At 44.2% G+C, this 19,172-nt stretch overlaps 1 protein-coding gene across 2 annotated transcripts in view; it reads left to right on the top strand.

Moving 5' to 3' along the window:
• Nucleotides 1–19,172, top strand: part of CFAP46 (cilia and flagella associated protein 46) — a 1,580,346-nt gene that overhangs the window by 943,065 nt on the left and 618,109 nt on the right. For both annotated transcript variants that reach the window (XM_069239769.1, XM_069239768.1), the window contains exon 47: nucleotides 6,532–6,702. In XM_069239769.1, the coding sequence (XP_069095870.1) occupies nucleotides 6,532–6,702 (171 nt within the window). The remainder of the gene's footprint in view (nucleotides 1–6,531; nucleotides 6,703–19,172) is intronic.

Here is a 19,172-nt window from a genome sequence, read left to right as displayed (position 1 = left end):
CGCAATTGTTTTATCCATAAACACGGTGCAACACCCTTTTCCTCCATAACCGTGTAAGCTGGTGTACCCTTAGGTGGTGTAGGTTCCCCATCAGTTGCAACAATATACACATCTCCTTTCAAAGCGCTTTTGAATGCCTTAACAAAATTCATTTTATTTTATATTTAATCAGAAAAACGGCTTAGTTCCCAGGACACTCTTCACCTACCCTTTGCTCAACCTATTGCCTCTCACGGACGGCAGCCAATCCGTGCGCGACCCCTCTCGGCATCTGACCTATCTCAGCAGGGCACCACTGACGTCACACTCACACACACTGCAGCTGACAAAGTCTTGCGGCTTGTCCACACCTCGCTAACTCCTTACAACTCATACAAACTAATGCGAATTATTGCTAGCACTTAAATGACAACACAAATCTGCCGGTTTACTACAGGAAGGGTAACACATTCGCTTCAGAACTTTACAGAGATTTCACTTGAAGCCTCGGCCGCTACTCTCTCCTTCTCAGTTCCCTCATACGCAAGCAGAATTCAACCTGCAAATCCTACTCTCGACTTGTCAATGACTCCTTCTAGTGCACTTTAGAACTTGTCAAATCTCCATCGAAGGTTTCACACATGCACCATAACTCGAAACTCGACTTGTCAACCACGCCCGATTGACCTACTAAACCGCACAGATTACAACATAAACCATTTTAACATCATACTCCGGAGTCTTAGACCTCAATAGGCCCGTATACAACAACCAACCACGTGGATAATTTTGAGCAACAAGCGCTGCATTCACATGAAGTACGCCGACTTCCCTACTCTCATGCTGTGGAGTACGCCCACTCCTTCTAAACAACACTTAATTTGGCCTAATCGCACTCAAATATTCACAATCACCTGCAAAGTGCATAAGATTTAATAAGCGCAAAAGACCCTAACCACACATACTATGGCGCCGAGAACATTCCCAACTCATTTAGGCAGGCTCCGAGATCCCGGGAAAGCCATGGCGAATCTAGCAACTCATCATCTCTCCAAATTGCATTATCACAAGAAAACAAATTAAACAATGAAACTCCGTCCTAGGGCCCCCAAGGGCCAAACCGTACTCTGCTACCAGAACTGCTAACGCGTTCGTCTATGTTAATTTATACACATCAGGACTCGTTTTAGGCCAATGAATCTTTGGGCCCAGTGGTAAGACACCGTAGGACGAGATAACTGATCAAAATATCAACCAATATGTCAATAACATTGTCAATATTTAACACCAAAATATCTCTTATTTTAGACATTTAATAAACATTCGGCGCAACCATGACCTTTCAGTCATGAATAACCACACCTTAATGAAGTTTTATGAGTTGTATTCCCTATTGATTACAATCTAGTAGCAAATGCATCAATCTCGAAGCCAGGAAGCATATAAGCACAGTCACAAGATGACAACCATAATAAGCTTTCAATAATACAAAGATCAGTAGCATAGACAATCAGATGGATATAAGCAGATCATAATACATCGAATGTTCTAAGATACTAGTTCAGCATAGCATCACGTCAGTCACGTCGGTTTGTCAGTCAAAATGAATACCTCGTCTAACCTCTAATTAGCATTAGCATGTTGGGCTTCATGCAGAACAATTTGAACACCAATTTGGAAAACATCTAACTAAGGTCTCTAATCAAAAACATACAGCAGTTGGTACCTAGAAAGAAAAGGCAAATAAATGAATTTTCATTAGCAACATTATAATTACCCTCCTCTGGTTAGGTCAGCATTCAGGATCAGTCTTCGTCTTCAGGACATCAGTTAGATCGCCGTCAGTCTATCTAAGTTAAAGGCAAAGACACTCTCCTCATAAGGAGAAAAGTGTAAGGGCAGTCTATGGGCAAGGATGGTTTTCTCTAAGTCTCAGGTCACCAAATAGAGTGACAGAGTTTTGAGATGCAATCAATATCATTCCCTACCTAATCATGTTTGTCTCCTGTGTCATGGGTTTTTATCCCTTTTTCGTGATTCATTCCCCCAAAATTCTATTGGTCAGTCAATACACCCCACCATTGTTAACCTATCAAATTATACATTAAGTAATGCATTTTGTCATTTTTGATAAATCTTTATGTTCTGATTGGTCATCATAATTGACGTATTTTCGTAGGTGGCTCATCCGGGATTATTTCATTGTCTTTACACGTATCAGGTCAAAAGTTCTCTTCTTCTCGCTCCATCGTCCTTGGAAGTGTCCATTAATGTTTCGAAGCACATAACTTTATACTAAAAGCTGCTAGCATGCGGATGAGAAAATCTGGCATTGTTGCGAACTATTGAAGAAAAAGAACAATCGGTGGGTCATGGTCTTTTGCAAGTCAGCACACTGAAGAGACAGAAAAATACGCTTTAATATGAGAGCTACACAGCTTTGCTTGACTTACGCTAACTTAAGATATACGAGTTCTAATGAATGCAGTTTTATGCGTTTTAATGTGCACAGTTTTAGCAATCTATGAACGATTATTTCTTAAAGTTGACATTAGTTTACACACATAAAATCCTTTATGTTAATGAATATATTTCAATGAATATTTTCTTTAATGCAGCATTGTTAATCATAAGCATTTCACTTCTATAATATGTAATATAAAACTACGCTCTCTCTCAACCTCTGCACACACAATCTCTTAATCGTGAGAATTCTGATGCCAGATAAATCTTCGGTTGCGAATCCTGAAGCTTTGCTTAAGAGCGACAACCCAACACCCTAGTCGACGCTGGTCACATCAGTATCGACGTTGACTTCTATTTTGAAGTCTTATTTAATGGCTCAAAAACATGTATTAGGCAGCTGAAGTTAAAAGTGGGAAACAGATTTATCTTGTGCATAAATGAAACATTTCCTAGCATTCCTTTCATGGCTGCGGAAGGGGCGCCCAGCCATGTATGTTCCCTGCCAGCCATCGTGCCACACATGCTGCTCAGCTTCTGTGTGGCCGTGGACGTAGGATCCAGCATTCGCTTGGATCTGGGAGCCAGCAGTCTAGACAGTCCAGTGCCCCCCCAACCCCCCCCCCCCTCCCTCTGCTGCAGCCTCCAAGCCTTCCTGATCTGGTGCTTCCCCACCAGGGACCAGTTGGAAGTAGGATTCACCATCACCTTCCCCACTGGGCCACCATCACACAGACAGGTGGGTTTTGCAAATAGTCCGAAGGGACTACTACCTCCCCTTTGAGACTACCCCTCCTGCCATGCCACCTTCCTATGATTGCATAATGGAGGATCACCTGGCACTTCTCCATGAGGAGGTTACGACCTTCTTGGCCAAGGGAGCCATACAGAGGGTCCCAATGCCAGAAGTAGGCCGTAGTTGTTATTCCTGCTACTTTCTGGTGCCCAAGAAGGACAAGAGCCTCCACCCTATCCTTGACCTCTGGACCCTCAAGCTCTTCCTCAGGAAGGAGAAGTTCAAAATGCTCACTCTGGCTCAGGTCCTACCTGCCCTGGACCCTGAGGGTAGTGTTGGACATATATTTCCATATTCCCATCCTGCCTGCCCAAAGACGTTACTTGAGGTCCGTGGTAGGTCATGAGCATTTTCAATTCACTGTGCTCCCCTTTGGCCGTATCAGTGCCCCTTGGGTGTTCACCAAAGTGATAGTGGTGCTCGCAGCTCATCTGCGCAAGTTGGGAGTTTCAGTCTTCCCCTACCTCTATGACTGGCTGCGAAAGGCGAGCTCATCCCAGGCTGTCTCCCACCTCCAGGCTACTGCGTACCTTCTGCATTTGCTGAGGTTCACTATAAACGTGCCGAAGTCATACCTGACTCCCTCTCAGATGCTCCCTATCATCTGAGCTGTTCGGGACGCAGTTCAGTTTCGGGCCTATTCTTCTGAATCCAGGATATTCAGACTATGATATCGTTGTTTGAACCTCCATCTTGGATTTCAGTGAGAATGACTCTGATGCTGCTGAGCCTCATGTCGCCCTGCATCCTGCTAGTGTCTCATTCCAGATGGCATATGCGGGCACTGCAGTGGGACCTGACGTTCCAGTGGGGGCAGCATCAGGGGAATCTCTCTGACATGGTCCAGATCGTGGAGGGGACTGTGCGAGATCTGCAGTGATGGCTTTTGAACCGCGATTGGGTCAGGGGCAGATCCCTCTCCTTTCCCCAACCAGATGCGACTGAAGTGATAGGTGCGTCACTCGTGGGATGGGGTGGCCACATGGGAGAGGTGGTGATCAGAGGTGTCTGGTCTCCGGCAGAGTCGGAGCTCCATATCACATATCCCTGGTGGTTCAACATTTGGAGGGCTCTCTGAATGTCAGAGCGGACAAACTCAGCCATCAGTGCCTGGTCGATCACGAATGGCGTCTCCATCTGGAGGTGGCACAAGGTCTCTTTCTGCAGTGGGGAGAGCCTTGGTTAGATCTTTTCACCTCCGCAGAGAATGTGCAGTGTCCGCTGTTTTGGGTGTTGGAGTTTACCAGACGGCACACACTTGGCGATGCATTTCATCTTGATTGGCACTCAGGCCTCCTTTACGCCTTTTGGCCAATACCACTTCTGCCCAGAGTTTAAAAAAAAATCAAGAATGACCGGCCCAAGTCATACTTGTGGCTCCGGCTGAGAGTATGGTATCCTGAGCTCTTGAACATGGCCATCGATCCTCCGATCACAGCCGCAGGGGACAGTTCTCCACATAAACCTGCCCAGTCTCAGCCTTCTTGCGTGGAGATTGAGCAGCAGCAGTTGACAGCTTTTGACCTTTCACCCGAAGTCTGCAACGTTATCTTGGCAGCAAGGCATCCCTTCACTAAAATGGTATACACGTGTCATTGGAGCAAATTTGTGGCATGATGTACAGAGAAGTCTATTGATCCCCTCTCTGCTCTTCTTTCTGAGGTTCTTTTGTTTTTTCTTTACGTAACCCAGCAGGGCAGTGTTCTGGGCACCCTCAAGGGCTATTTGTCTGCCTTCTCGGTTTTCTTCCTCTTGTCTGACCAAACCACCTTATTTAAATCTGCCATTGTGGGATGATTTCTTAAGGGTCTTACCCATCTCTTTCCTCCTTCCCCATTCATAATGCCCCAGTGGGATTTGAACTTGGTTCTCACTTATCTGATGTGCGCTCCCTTTGAGCCACTTCACAACTGTCCACTTCTCCTGCTTACTATGAAAACACTTTTCTTCCTTGTAGCTATCACCTCTGCCTGCAGAGTGAGTGAGTGAGTTGCAGGCTCTTTCTTCTAAGCCACCTTTCCTCTCCATCTTCCCTCCCTAGAGTGGTCTTGCCCTTTCATGTAGGCCAGTGCATCATCTTGCCTACCTTTAATGTACCCCCATATCCCTCTGGATCCACCTGACCAAACAAGAGCGTTGATGTTCTACCTCAATCATACTCAAGAGTTCTGGGTGGATGGTCAATGTTTTGTGGGCGCCAAGAAAGGTCAGACAGTGCAGAAAAGAACCATCCTGAGATGGGTTGTTCTCTGCATTAAAATGTGCTATGCTTTGGCTAGTAAGAAACCTCAATGAGGGTTTGTGTGCTCACTCTACCAGGGCAACAGCTGCCATCAGTGTGTTAACACGCGGAGTTTCAGTCCTGGATATCTGTCAGGCAGAACCGTTGGCGGCCTTGAACACGTTCACTAAACACCACTGCCTGGACAGTCAAGTCAACAGGGATGGCTACTTTGGCGTTCGGTCCTGTATGATATTGGTTCAAAGACCCACCTCTGGGGGTGGTATTGCTTTGCTATCTATTCTAAGGTAAGGAATCTGTAACTTGAAGTCTCTAGGAGATGAACAAGTTACTTACCTTTGGTAATGATTGATCTGGTAGATGTATATTCTAGTTGCAGATTCCATACCGACCCACCCGTCCTCCCTACTTGCAAACTGATTTCTGATTTCTAGGGACAGGGATTACCCCTTCAGGTCCTTAGCTCTGGCACACCAATCTCAGTGTTCTTAGCGGCTCTGCGCTTTGGCGTGGAAAGTTGTTAAAATAAACTGACGTCACTGCGCTGAGGCGGCGTCTATGTACTACCCCTGATGTCATCACGGCGAGTACAACGCCAACGATGCCCGCGGAGTTGACCGACGCCACCTACCAACGCGCAAGGGTATTGCTCGAATAAAAGTCTCCGGATCCAGTCTGACGTCTGGGGGGAAATTCTAAGGTAAGGAATCTGCAACTAGAATATGTCTCTACCAGATATTTCATTACCGAAGGTAAGTAACTTCTACATCATTACCGAAGGCAAGTAACTTGTTCATCAATCTCAATTTCCACAGTGTGTAATTGTATGGTATCTGGAATTAAACATTGGTGAAATGGGAGATGTAGGGAAAATGTGACATGAAACTCTCTGTAGTTCACTTGGGGAATATTTGACTTCCAAAAAGTATTAAATCTGCACCCGAGTGTAGGAATATTGCCCCCAATCTCTTCCTCATTTATTCACTGTTTTGTCTTCATCAATAAACCCATATCTATAAAAATGTAAACTAACCTAACTGATGTTTTTCAGAGTTGTCGTGCATCCATTTTCATGGAAGAAATCCTGCTTACAGCCACATCTAACACAAGCAGTTCACAAATGGCGGCTTTGTTGCACCTTCAGCATCTTTTAAAAGAACAAGGAGACACCACAAGCGGCCTTTTCAAAAGTGTGGAGGAGAGACTAATGGCCACCTCTAAGGTATAGTTCACTTTAGTGATCTACGCTGTAGTAGCTTCTTCCCGACCAACTGACTGACTGATATGAATGGCCTGTGTTAAAATAATACGTTTTGACAGTGAGAGCACCTATAGCTTTTTCACTGTGTTTTCAGAGCTGATCCACAACAGCCTCAGACACACCAGCATGTCAGAATGATTGACTATAGAATTTAGGTTCATTCCTAATGAGTGCTATTCCTCCACAGTTTTTATCTTTGTAATAGCGACCGTGGAAGCCTTTTAGTTTACTGGCTAGTGGCAATTATGTGCCAGATGCCACAGTGGTATTATACCACATCTCTAGACTTACCACTGATCACGTAAATGGCACTGCCACACCCAAACCACTGTAGTTCCCTTTTCCACCCAAGGTTCTGGGACTCTGGAATAAACCTGAAGCTGTGTCCAACAGTTCAAAGATCACAATAAGTTTTATTTTTTTCTTGCCATTTGTAGATTCTTTGTCAAGTACTTGGCTTGTTGTTTTTAAGAGTTGAAAGAGGAGTAAAAATTAGATTTCTAGGCTAATAACTACTTTATAAAGTGTCTAGGTTTTAGGCGCAATAATCAGAAATGCCATGCTTGCTTTTTATGACCTTGAAAGTTAGGAAGCAGCTCTATGACGAGTACGTTGATGGGTTGTAGGTCAAGTTTGCTGTCTATGTCCTGTAGAGAGGCCATGTCTTACAGGCACAGCAGCCAATCTTTGGAAAGAACTTTAAGAGAAATATCCTTTCCCGGGACATGGTGAAGAAAATAAATAAGTGCTTGAGTTATTCCACCATGCACTGCAGTGGGAGGTGCAATGTCACCCTCCACAGCACTCAAAATGGTTGAGTTTTCAATACAGATTTTAATTACTTTTATTTTGATGACAGCAAAAATTCAGGACTGCCCCCGTGCTGCCACAAGAGTGCTCTGAAATACAGAACAGACAAGAGTTGACAAGCTCATCTACAGCCCGTGTCATCCAATGGATCTTCAGGGGTTTCGGGGCCTTGCTTAAGACATAATTTAGGACTCCTTGTTTGACACAACTTTAAACTTTTTTCCCATTTTCAACTCATGTAAGTCTCCATGAAGCCAAATACTACTCAATATTGATTATGTACACTTTCAGAAATGAAAAAAGAATGAATAGAAATATTATGCAAGAACTTACATTAACTAGTGCAGTGGTTGTATTTGTTTAATTCACAGCATATGGCAAATAAATGTTGGAGGGTCCCCTCTGTCGACTGGCTGTGCTTTGAAACCATCTCCAGATGATATATAAATCTGTGGAGGTCTTCAATGGGACTGTTTTTTCTCTTTTTTTTTGTTTTAATTTGGGAAGTATCAAACATTGAAAAAGTTACAAAGATACATTTTAATTTCATTATGAAGTGCAGTGTGTGTCATACATAATAAAACAACTTTGTATACAGAATAGATCAAGAGTTCCCACTACACAAAAAAGCCAGTATTTGTTCTAAACTATATCAAGTATGCAACCAGATATGACCGTCAACATCCGATCTTTTATTAGATCCCTTATTCTTATAAGCTTGGTCCTTTGTGGATCATTTTGAATGCAAGAGATTTCTAGACAACAAGAGTTATACATTCCTGTCACCACAGTGTAGGATCAGAAGGATCCGTATGAACCCAGTGCCACGGTATGCCAAGCAGAGCAATTGTGATAGCAATAAAGTAAATGCCCAGAAAGATGGGATTCTGCATGACTGACGTAAACTAATCATTGTGGAATCCCTAACTATATTAGTCTTCATAACACAATTAAGCTGGCAAAACACTCAATCACAATAAAACCTAATAGAAGGGATAGAATAAATCATTTAATATTTTAAATTAATGTACTCTGATACAAGAGCCATTAAGAACAGATTGCACAAGCATATTACTCATTCTTAAATAATTAGTAGGAACATCAATGTCTCTTCAATTTAGAGTCCAAATGATCAAATATGTGTCCCTTGCTATTGTTAACAAATCTGTAGAAGCTACGTATAAGCCCCTCTGTGGTGTTTTTTTGAAGAGTTCCAGAAACTTGTTAAGTGCACGATTGATTTGATTTGAAGCCAAATGCTTGAGAAAGCCTCTCCTCTCCATGCCAGTGGCTTGGACATATTCTCTAACACTGGCCTCCACTCTCCCCTTCCCAATGTGGCCAATGAAGAGTCTGCTTACTTGGCCACAGTCACAAGGAGGCCAGTTGCGGTCTTATATTTAACCTTGCCCACCAAAGAAGTCAAGACTAATGTTCTAATGGAAGTGCTCCATCTGGGATATATTAACCAGGAGCCTTTTTTATCGTTCAATGAGGCCCCTACATACACAAGGTTAGGCACCTGTGCAAACCAGTATTTTGCCCTTCAGTCGGTAGACTAATAGCAAGGTGACACATGCCGATCTCAGAAGACCCAGCCTCCTTCCTTCAATACTCGTCACAAGAAAGCTTAGAGGAACATACCTCCACCAGTCATCTTAACTGAATGCTTCACTGACTACCCCACCAGACGGTGAGTTGAAGTGTATTGAGTCATTTGCCAGACAGATGTACTTCTCTGCCAATCTTGCCTTATAGGTCCATCAGTACAAGCTGCTTCCTGGGGAGATATACTCATGTGCTAGCACAGAGTGGTGAATATCTTGCACATGGTTCCAGATGATATACGACCAAATCTCCAATACCTCATCCAGGAAGGCTAAGAGGCAGCAAGGTACTTAGTAATATCAGGCCTGGACACCACCGACTATGTATAGCGGTCAGGACTAGTGTGGTGCTTAAGTTTCCACACTTAGATGCAATCCAAAAGATTTTTGAGTAATGTTCAGCAATCACTTATGGACGTGTCCTTCGATGGGTCTGGTCACTTCTAAGACAAGGCAGACTTGGCCTATGAAAGTTTCAAGGAAATATTGGCATTGCATGCTCTGTTAAGCTGGCTCCGCTTGTGAGGCAGTTCCCTCAACCTTTTCACCCCTTTGAACAGTTGGGGAGAGGATACAAAAATAGGTAAAGTCAGGTTAATCAAGCATAAATATTGGCACTGCTCACAAATAAGGCAGAATGCAGATGTTGGAAAGAATCTGTTTGTTCATCTGCAGCGCTGTATGGAGCCTGGTATACTCCCAACCAGCAACTCTTCCAAATGAAACATACACATGAATTATATGTGTGTGTATGTATATATATATATATCTGTGTGTGTTCAAGACACCATTGGTTATAATTGAAACATATGAGTCAAGAAACACAAAATATCACAGTTGGTGAAAAAAACATGTTTCCTGACAGACTTACCACTTTTGGACTTCTTAATTTTAGATTTCTCGTCTTTCCATAATTAGTTTCAAACATAAATTAGAAAAGGTCTAATCAGAGACTTTCCAGGGTAAAAAATCAACTCCACAGAATTTCCTGCAGACTTCAGCTGTCCCCTCCTGCAAAGGAACAAGCCTTGAACTATTACAAGACAGGAAAGAATAATACTATTCAGCTGTTTCCAGGAACATTTAGTGGTTAGTGGTTAGAGGTGTGTGAACAGGTAAGCTTTTCTCATAACAATACATAGACGGGTCAACCAGCGAACAGGAATAAATGAAACTTGACTGGTACAGAATAAATGAGAACTGCATGAAACATAGAAATAAAGATTTCTCACAAACGTCCCTGAACAACATCAAGAAGTCTTCCTGTCCTTTTGAAAATGGGACAGGGGAGCAGCCTGCCAGCATCTAGGCTCAATGATTTGCCCAAACCAACCCCAGCTCCCGTTCTCACAGCTGCAGAAAAACACCTTGAGGTCACCCTCAGCTGCAAAGTGCCTGGTGGGAGGTTGCATCACTTTTCACTTCACCAGTGGAGAATCATCACGTCCGATCAATGGGTGCTAAAATTGTGGAACAGAATATTTCCCTACCTCTCATGTCACATCCATGAATATACCATCCACACCACAACATCTCCTAGAAGGCCACTTTCCGGTACTCCAAGGAGAAGCCCAAGATCTCTTGTCAAGGGAGCCATACAGAGGGTTTTGGTAGCACAGATAGGCCTGGCTGCTACTCCAATTATTTGGAGTAGAAGCCAGGCCAAAAATGGGTATTGGTCTTTACCTCATCCTAGAAGTTAGCCCTCCAAACATTTTCCTGTGGAAAGACAATTTCAGCTGCTCCAGTTGGCTCAAATTTTGTTTCCCCTCTTTGCAGGAGCCTGGATGGCAGTGTTGGCTCTGCAGGATGCCTACTTCCCCATCCACGTCCCTATCCCAAATGTGTTACCTGTGGTTTCAGGTAGGCCAAGAGCACTTACTTTCAGTGCTCTTATGAGTGCACCTCAGGTGTTCACAAAGGTGATGGTGGTGGTTGCAGCACATCTGTGGATGTTGCGGATGCCAGTCTTTCCATAACTCGATGACTGGTTGCTAAAGGTGGGTTCACTTCAAACAGTCATTGACTACCTCCAGACAGTGTCGACTGGTTGACATTTTTAGGCTTTTCCATCACACTGTACTACTTCACAACAGCTCCCCTTTTTCTAAGCTATCCTAGATAGCTATCCTAGATACACTTCTCTTTTCAGCCTTCCTTCTGCCTCCACGAGTCCAGGACATTCATGCTGTTATCACAGTGTTTCAACCTTTGACCTGGGTCTCAATGAGAGCAGGTGTGAGGCTTCTAGTCCTCTTGGCCTCCAGCATTCTGCTTGTGCACCACACCAGCTGGCACAGGAGGGCTATGTAGTGGGATCTGAAGTCTAAGCAATAAGGGGACCTTTCAAATTCCATTCAGGTATCAGATGAGACTGCAAAAGACCTGCACTGGTGACTGCTTGACCACAGTTGGACTGGTGGGAGACACCTTGTCCTACCCCGCCCAAATAAATGATCACAACAGTCACATTGTTACTGGATTTGTGAGGTCATCTTGGAGAGGCTGAGATCAGAGGTCTCCGCATTATTTTGTTGGAGTTGAGGTTGATTCGCTTGGCACTGATGATGCTCATGCTAACCATCGGGGGGGTGCAGGTTCTCACAGACAACATGACCGTCATGTGGTACTCCAACAAACAAGATGCTGTGGAGCTGTGGGCCCTGTGCCAGGGGTTTCTACATCTATAACACAAGCCAAATGCTTGGGGCATCACACTGATCATCCAGCACCTGACAGGATCTTTAAACACCAGGGCAGAGGAACTCAGTCGATATTGTCTAGTAGTTCATGAATGTCAGTTACATTCGTAGCTAGCAGAGGGTTTTTTTCAACAATGGGAAGAACCCTAACTCACTCTTTTCCCCATTGCAGAGAACATGCAGTGTCTAAGCTTTTATGCGTTGGAGTTTCCCAGGCGGTTCTCCTTCAGAGATGCCTTCACCCTGGAGTGTTACTCAGGACTTCTGTACACCTTTCTGCCTTTACCTCTCCTGCCAAGAGTATTGAAAAAGATCAAGAAAGGCCCGGCTCAAGTCATCCTAGTGTCTCCTGACTGGATGAAGAGAGTGGGATACCTGGAACTTCTGGCCATGAGCATATATCCTCCAATTCAGCTTCCTCTTTGTGAGGACCTCCTGTTACAGGAGCACAGGCGGTTCCTGCACCCAGCTTGCACATTGTGGACCACTATGTGTAGAGATTGGACAGCAAAAGTTGAGTGCCATCCAAAGTATTTGGTTTCATCCTGGCAGCCTGACATCCTTCCACCTAAACTGCATAAGAAGGACGCTGGGAGAAGTTTGTCTGGAGTTCCTCCTGTGACATTCCACCTCTAGAGGCAAAGATATATGTCATGTTATTTTTTTTAATCTCTCTCTATCCCAGAAAGGCAGTACTGTGGTGAAAGTTAAGGTTGTCTTTCGGCCTTCCTATGGTTGCCCAATCAGCCAACTCTCTTCATATCACCTGTTGAGTTTTTGAAGGGGCTGATCCATATCTCCCTGCTAATACCTTTGGTGATGCGGCAGTGGGACCTCCATTTGGTTCTCATCTACTTGATATGCACTAATTGTGAACTAATGCACAGCTGCTCTCTACTCTTGTTAACCTATAAAACAGTGTTACTTAATGCAAGCACCTCTGCTCGACAAGTGAGTGAACTCCAGACCTTGTCAATCCAGCAGCCTTGTGCAACTTTCTTTCCCAGACAAACAAGGCTTTCTTACTAAAGTTAGTCATGGTCTTCCACATAAGGAAATCCATTACTTTGCAATCTTTCTGTGATCCACCTCATCCATCCTTTTCCTGCCTTCACTACCTTGGCTCCACATTAAGTCCATGTGTTATGCAATCCTTTGTGTGAAGGCAGGACACAGCCTATTCAGGTGAAAGTGAGGCTGTGCCTAACTCCGCCCTTCCATCCTGCCAGTGATGGCCGATTCAGGCACACCTGTGCTCTCTATCGTGTGGGGCTTTCTAGAATTGATACAAAAAGACCAACTGCCAACTGCGCCCAGTTATATAACCCAAAGGCAAGCTGCAAGCACTAAATGGCCAGGGCAGGACAATGCCAACTTTCTAAAATGTCATATTCAAAATTGTAATTCAAGATCTGACTTTACTATAAAAGATCATTTTTCATTACAATTCCAAAGACACTAAACATGAACTGTTTATCTATACCCATTTGGAAGCTTCAGCTCATTAAATGTAATTAGGCAACTCCAATGTTATCCCATAGGAAAAGAAGGCCTTGCAGTAGTGAAAAATGAATTTAAGAGATTTTCACCACCAGGACATGTAAAACATAAAATTACATGATCCAATTTTAAGAACATTGCCCCCTGCCATGTGAGCTGTTTAGGGCCTACCCTAGGGGTAACTTATATGTGTTAAAAAGGCAGATTGAGCCCCTGGCAAACCATTTATTTTGCCAGGTCGAAATAGCAGTTTAAAACTGCACACACAGGCTTCAATGGCAGGCCTGAGACAGGTTTGCAAGGCTACTTAAGTGGGTGGCACGACGCGTGCTGTAGGAGCACTAGTAGCATTTAATTTAGAGGCCCTGTGTACATGTATTACTACTTTATGAGAGCCTTATAGGAAAATTAATTATACCAATTAGGGATAAGCCAATGACACCATGTTTTGAGAAGCCATCACGCGCACTTTAGCACTGGTCAGTAGTGGTAAAGTGCACAGACTCCTGAGGCCAACAAAACAAGATCAGTAGAATATGGAGGAGTAAAGCAAAATGTTTGGGGAAGACCACCCAAAGACTGACAGGTCTAAAACTCACTATTTTACATACCACCTAATAACTAGCCTTCTGCATTGCTGCTGGTGAGGAAGTCTGGCAGGGTTGCTGGCCACTAGTTAGAATACTGGCAGTGGGCATGCACTGTAGAAACTGGGCAGCTGCTGCTAGAACTGACCGGAGTACTACCCAATGGGCATATGTAGAGGGTTTTACTAGATGGTCATCCTGCTGGGCAACTGGCACTGCTGCTGCTGAGGATGGCAGGGTTGCCTTCTTTGCAGCTAATGAAAAGACTGGAGTTGGCAGATTGTGCTTTCTGTGAAGTAGTTGACCTCCGGGCAAAAGATTAAGATGCTATGGAGGGAGTACTTCCTGTTTCACAACTGGCAGAGTTGCTGGGCAGGTGGATGCTTACTGCTTAATACCAGGTAAGGATTCTGGCCAGGGTATTCTTCCTGCTGCACAGCTTGTGAAGATGCTGGGTCGGGATGCTCGCTATTGGACCGCTGGTAAGGATGCTGGACAATGGATGCTCCCTGCTACACAGTTGGTGAGGGTGCTAAGCAGGGACTGCTCATTTCTGTACAGGGTGGAGTAGGTGCTGGGTGCTCTCTGCTGGACACATTGGTGATGGTGCTGGAGAGAGTGGGCTCCATGCTGAACAGCAGGTGAGGTTTAACTTTTGTGTTGTTACCTCCTGAGTAGTTACTGTAAGTGTTTCGGAGTCTGGCAAGTAACATTTGTATATTTTGAGATACTGTGGCTGGCAGGGATGGTTCCTGTTGTTGCCCTAGGTGGCAGGGGCCCTTTGACTAGATTGCTTCTAGCTGACATTGAGACCAAGGAGCCTCCTTTCATGCCTAGCACCCTCACCAGCTGTCTTGTTTTTTCTAGAGCGCCTCTGGCTTTTCCAGGCTCGCGAGTGAGGAATCATCTGGGCGAGGAAGTGCACATCTAGTCTCTGAGTGGGGGAAAAGGCTATCCAGGAATGGACACTAGGGAAGAAGGAGAAGGACTGTGGTGGAAAAGGCTGGTAGTCACAGGAGCAGAAGGGGCACCGTAGAAGTTCGGCATAAGGCATGATTGAAGGATTGTAGTTGCTTCCTCTGTACCTATTGCCACTGTTATGCACATAGTCTCTCTCTTTTGTCTTTATCTTTCATCTCATGGTTTATGAAGATTTGTAATGGATATAAAACTCTTTTGTTCTGGCATTTCTGAAGGATACATCTACTTACAGATTCCTACCTGTAGAGTAAACCCAGGTGTCAGACTGGATCTGGAAACTTTAAAGCTCTCACGTCACTGGTAGATGGTATTGGCTTTGTATAGATGCCAGAAGTGGTGTCAGATGATGTCACCAAAGCCATATAGCGCCTACCCCAGTGCACTAACATCAGTTAGCTTTTTTCATACCTTCGATGTGGATGTGAAGCTTGCTCTGCAGAGTTGTGAATTTTCTTCACATAAAATGTAACTGGTGCAGTGTGATGTCTCCATCCAAGCATTCAGAGTTTACACCCTGCAGAGACTGTGAGGTACAGATGTGAATCACTGATGTTCTTTGGGATATCTGTGAATATCTAGAGGAATTTAGCAACTGTCCTAATTGTGCGAGAGTTACTGTTAGAAATTGGGTCTCTATTTGGCAGAGGCACGCATCCTGTCCAAGTGGAGACCACAATCCTAGTCAGGGTAAGTCACAACACAACCTAAACTATCCTGTGCTCACCTTCCAGTAGCTTGGCACAGAGCAGGCAGGCTTAACTTAGAAGGCAATGTGTAAAGTATTTGTGCAATAACACATACTTTAACACAGTAAAAAACTTTACAAAAAGTACTCCACACCAGTTTAGAAAAATAGATAATATTTATCTGAATAAAACAGACCAAAATGACAAAAATCCAATATGCACAAATGAAGATATCACTTTTTAGAGGTCTACCTAAGTCTTAATGAACAGGAATCAATGGATGTATCTCTTTAACACAAATTACTTGGGTTGCATAAAGAATAACGACACAGAGGGCCATAAAGGAGGTGGTGTTTTGATTTTTTTTTCCAGTGCAGCAGAGGTGATACGTTGATTCTTTCCTTGCGGGCAAGGTGATGTGTCAATTTCTAGGCGTGCAGCCTTGGTTCCTTACTGCGATGCGAGGATAATTTGATGCCTAGTGACAAAGTGTGAAAAATCAAAAGTGCTGCGACAATAAAACGGGTGTTGTGTCAATTTGGTAGGTACTGTGGCGATTTTTCTGACACAAGACAGGTGCTGTCAATTCTGCAGGCATTGCGTCGATTTTGCAGGCATTGAGCTGATTTTTCCAGTGCAGTGGATTTTCTCTTTCAGATGAAGTCCTTGATGGCCCTGAGACTTCTTAACAGGAGGCAAGCTCAGTCCAAGCCCTTGGAAGTCAGTTGAGGGGGGTGGCAAAGGCCTTCTGGCAGAGTCATGGAGCAGCAGGCAGCAGAACAACTAGCAGGAGAGCAGTCCTTCTAGAAAAGGAGCTCAGATGAGTCCTTGGGGCAGCACAGCAGTCCTTAAGACAGAGTTCAGTTGTAGGTCCAGAACGGTCTGATTTTAGGGGGTCACAGACCCAATATATATACCCAAATATGCCTTTGAAGTGGATAATGCTTGAAAGACTGGTTTTGCAATGCACCTGTTCCTCTTTCAACCCAGTCCTGTCTGCCAGGAGATCTGTGGGATGTTATCAGTCCTTTGTGTGAGGTCAGGCCACTAGCCTTTGAAGTGTAAGTGAGAGCCCCTCCTCCCTCCCTGCCCAGGGAGACCCATCAGTATGTAGATGAATGCATATGCAGCCGAGTGTCCTATGTTTATTGCTGTATGGGTGGACTGCACAAGGGGAGCTGTCAACAAGCACAGCCCAGATGTGAATTGGAGACAGGCTATAAGGCACAGTGTGCAGTAAGTGCAGAGAAATGCCTACTTTTTAAAGGTGGGATTTCTAAAATGGTAATGCTAAATCCAGCTTCGCCAGTAACCAGGAATTATCACTATCATTCCAACCATACCAAACATGACAATGTAACTCCTTTCAGGTCACAGATTACCACATAAAAGGTAAATAAGGGAATTTTCAATGCTGGACTATTGAAGAAGCAGGCTTCACAGTTGTGAAAAATGACTTTTGTTGTTTTTCACTACTAGGGCATGTGAAACCTACAAGTACATGTTCTGTCTTTTACTTACATAGCACTCTGCCCAATGGGTTATCTAGGGTATACCTTAGGGGTGACATATGTACTAAAAGAGGAATTTAAGGCCAAGGCAAAGTGCCAGTGAAACTGCACACACAGGCCTTGCAGTGGCATGCCTGAGACATGGTGAAGGGGCTACTTATGTGGGTGGCACAATCGGTGCTTCAGGCCTACCAGTAACATTCAATTTACAAGCCATGGGCACAAATATAGTACTTTACAAGGGACTTGTAGGTAAATGTTACCATGTTTAGGGGAGGGAGCACAAGCACTTTGGCAATAGTCAGCAGTGGTAAAATGTGCAGAGTCCTAAAACCACCAAAAACAAGGTCGGAAACATGGATGGAGGCCGGCAAAAAGTTGGGGTAAGACCACCCTAAGGCTGTCTCGTCTAACAGTTGTGGTTCGATAAACTCCCTCTCTGCAATGTGGACCTTTCTCTTTGGGGGCCTGTTGACAGTCTCTTTGTAGAAGGCATCTTATCTTTTTGGATTATGTGGGACATTCTCTTAGATATGTGCACTGACTCTTTTGTGATATAATGCTTCGGTGTAAACAGATTCCTACTGGGTGGTTTGCAATCAATTTGTTGTATATTGCCCGCCCCTCCATATGATCCAGATGTATCTTGAAAGTCTCTGAGGATCTTTTTCTTTAGTAAGCCTAAGGGTGGCATGCTGTGTGTTTGGTGGCCCGTGATTGTCTCTATATAGAACACATGGCACTTGCTAGCTGATCTCTGTGGGGTTGTCTCTCTTTATGCTGTCAGAATTGTACCCTGTAGTGTATGTGGCACCCTTCACATGTCTCTTTCATGTCTCTGGGGATGTACTATCCATGGAATCTGTCTTCCTCTCTACAAGTTATAGTGAACTCTCTACTCCTTTCCATATCTTCCTTGTTCTTTAGTTCTCATTTTCTCTGTCTACGTGCTTCTTCTATATCCCTCTTTCCCTTTCTCTCTGTCTCTCTTCCTGTACCCCGACATCTACAAACCTGATTATTTCTAGCATGCTTCTTGCAACCCCTCCCTCTTCTCTTCCCATGGGATGAGCAGAGTTGCTTGTCTTTGCTATTTCTAGCATGCTTCTTGCAACCCCTCCCTCTTCTTTTCCCATGGGATGAGCAGAGTTGCTTGTCTTTGCTATGTTTTGGGAGCCAACCCGGCCTGACTGGCCTACCTTGAATTTTAATTTTACTTTGCTGTATAATAGAGCTGCAAATCAAGCAAGGACCAGGAGACTACACTCAGTATTGTCTGAATGAAAATTAATCACAGGTTAGTGTGCATGTCAGAGCAGCCCCTGATCAACTAGGGTTGCCACCTTTGTTTGAAAGAAATGCCAGCTTTAGTCAGTGCTTGAAATTGAAATCTAAAAGTGCTGGTATTCACTATACTTGCTTGTTGCTGAGAAGTGTTGGTAGTTCCCCATGAAAAGTATTGCATCTCTCCTGAGAAGCGCAGGTATTTTCCCTCTCAGATTAAATGAGTGCAGATACTGAGTATCTGGCTGTACGTACCTGCCCATTTGAAGCTCTGGCTATACTCCATTATAGACAGTCTCGTTCATAAATGAAGTGGTAATGTGGCAAATTTATCTCACTGGGGAACAGGCAGGGACATATGTTCACTTCAGGACAGTGATACAAGCTTGTCAGAGGATAAACAATTGAAACACAACAAGGCAATCGTTACTTGAAGGGGTGCAATTACCCCTTTATGCTGTTTTGTGACAGAAGACAAGGTCTTCATTTCCAAATCATTGAGATAAAAATCAAAAGTAGTCACCTTCGGGATTGCACTCTTTTGCTTGACTCTGACATGAGTGGCAGAACTGTGAAGTCTTTTGTTATTGTATTTTCTTAAATACTGAGGCTATACTCTGGGGGTTTTGGCCACCTGTGGCCGGTTAATCTCAAGGCCTGTATGTATACCCTACCCAGTGGCCCACCCCTGCTTCTTACAGCCAAAGACTTTCTACTGCGCCCGCATATAGGAGGTTAGGCACAAGGAACAGTTGTATTTTGT

This window comes from Pleurodeles waltl, chromosome 6 (genome assembly GCF_031143425.1).
Source record: "Pleurodeles waltl isolate 20211129_DDA chromosome 6, aPleWal1.hap1.20221129, whole genome shotgun sequence".
NCBI classification, from domain to species: Eukaryota; Metazoa; Chordata; class Amphibia; order Caudata; family Salamandridae; genus Pleurodeles; species Pleurodeles waltl.
This window is presented reverse-complemented; position numbering and strand designations above follow the sequence as displayed.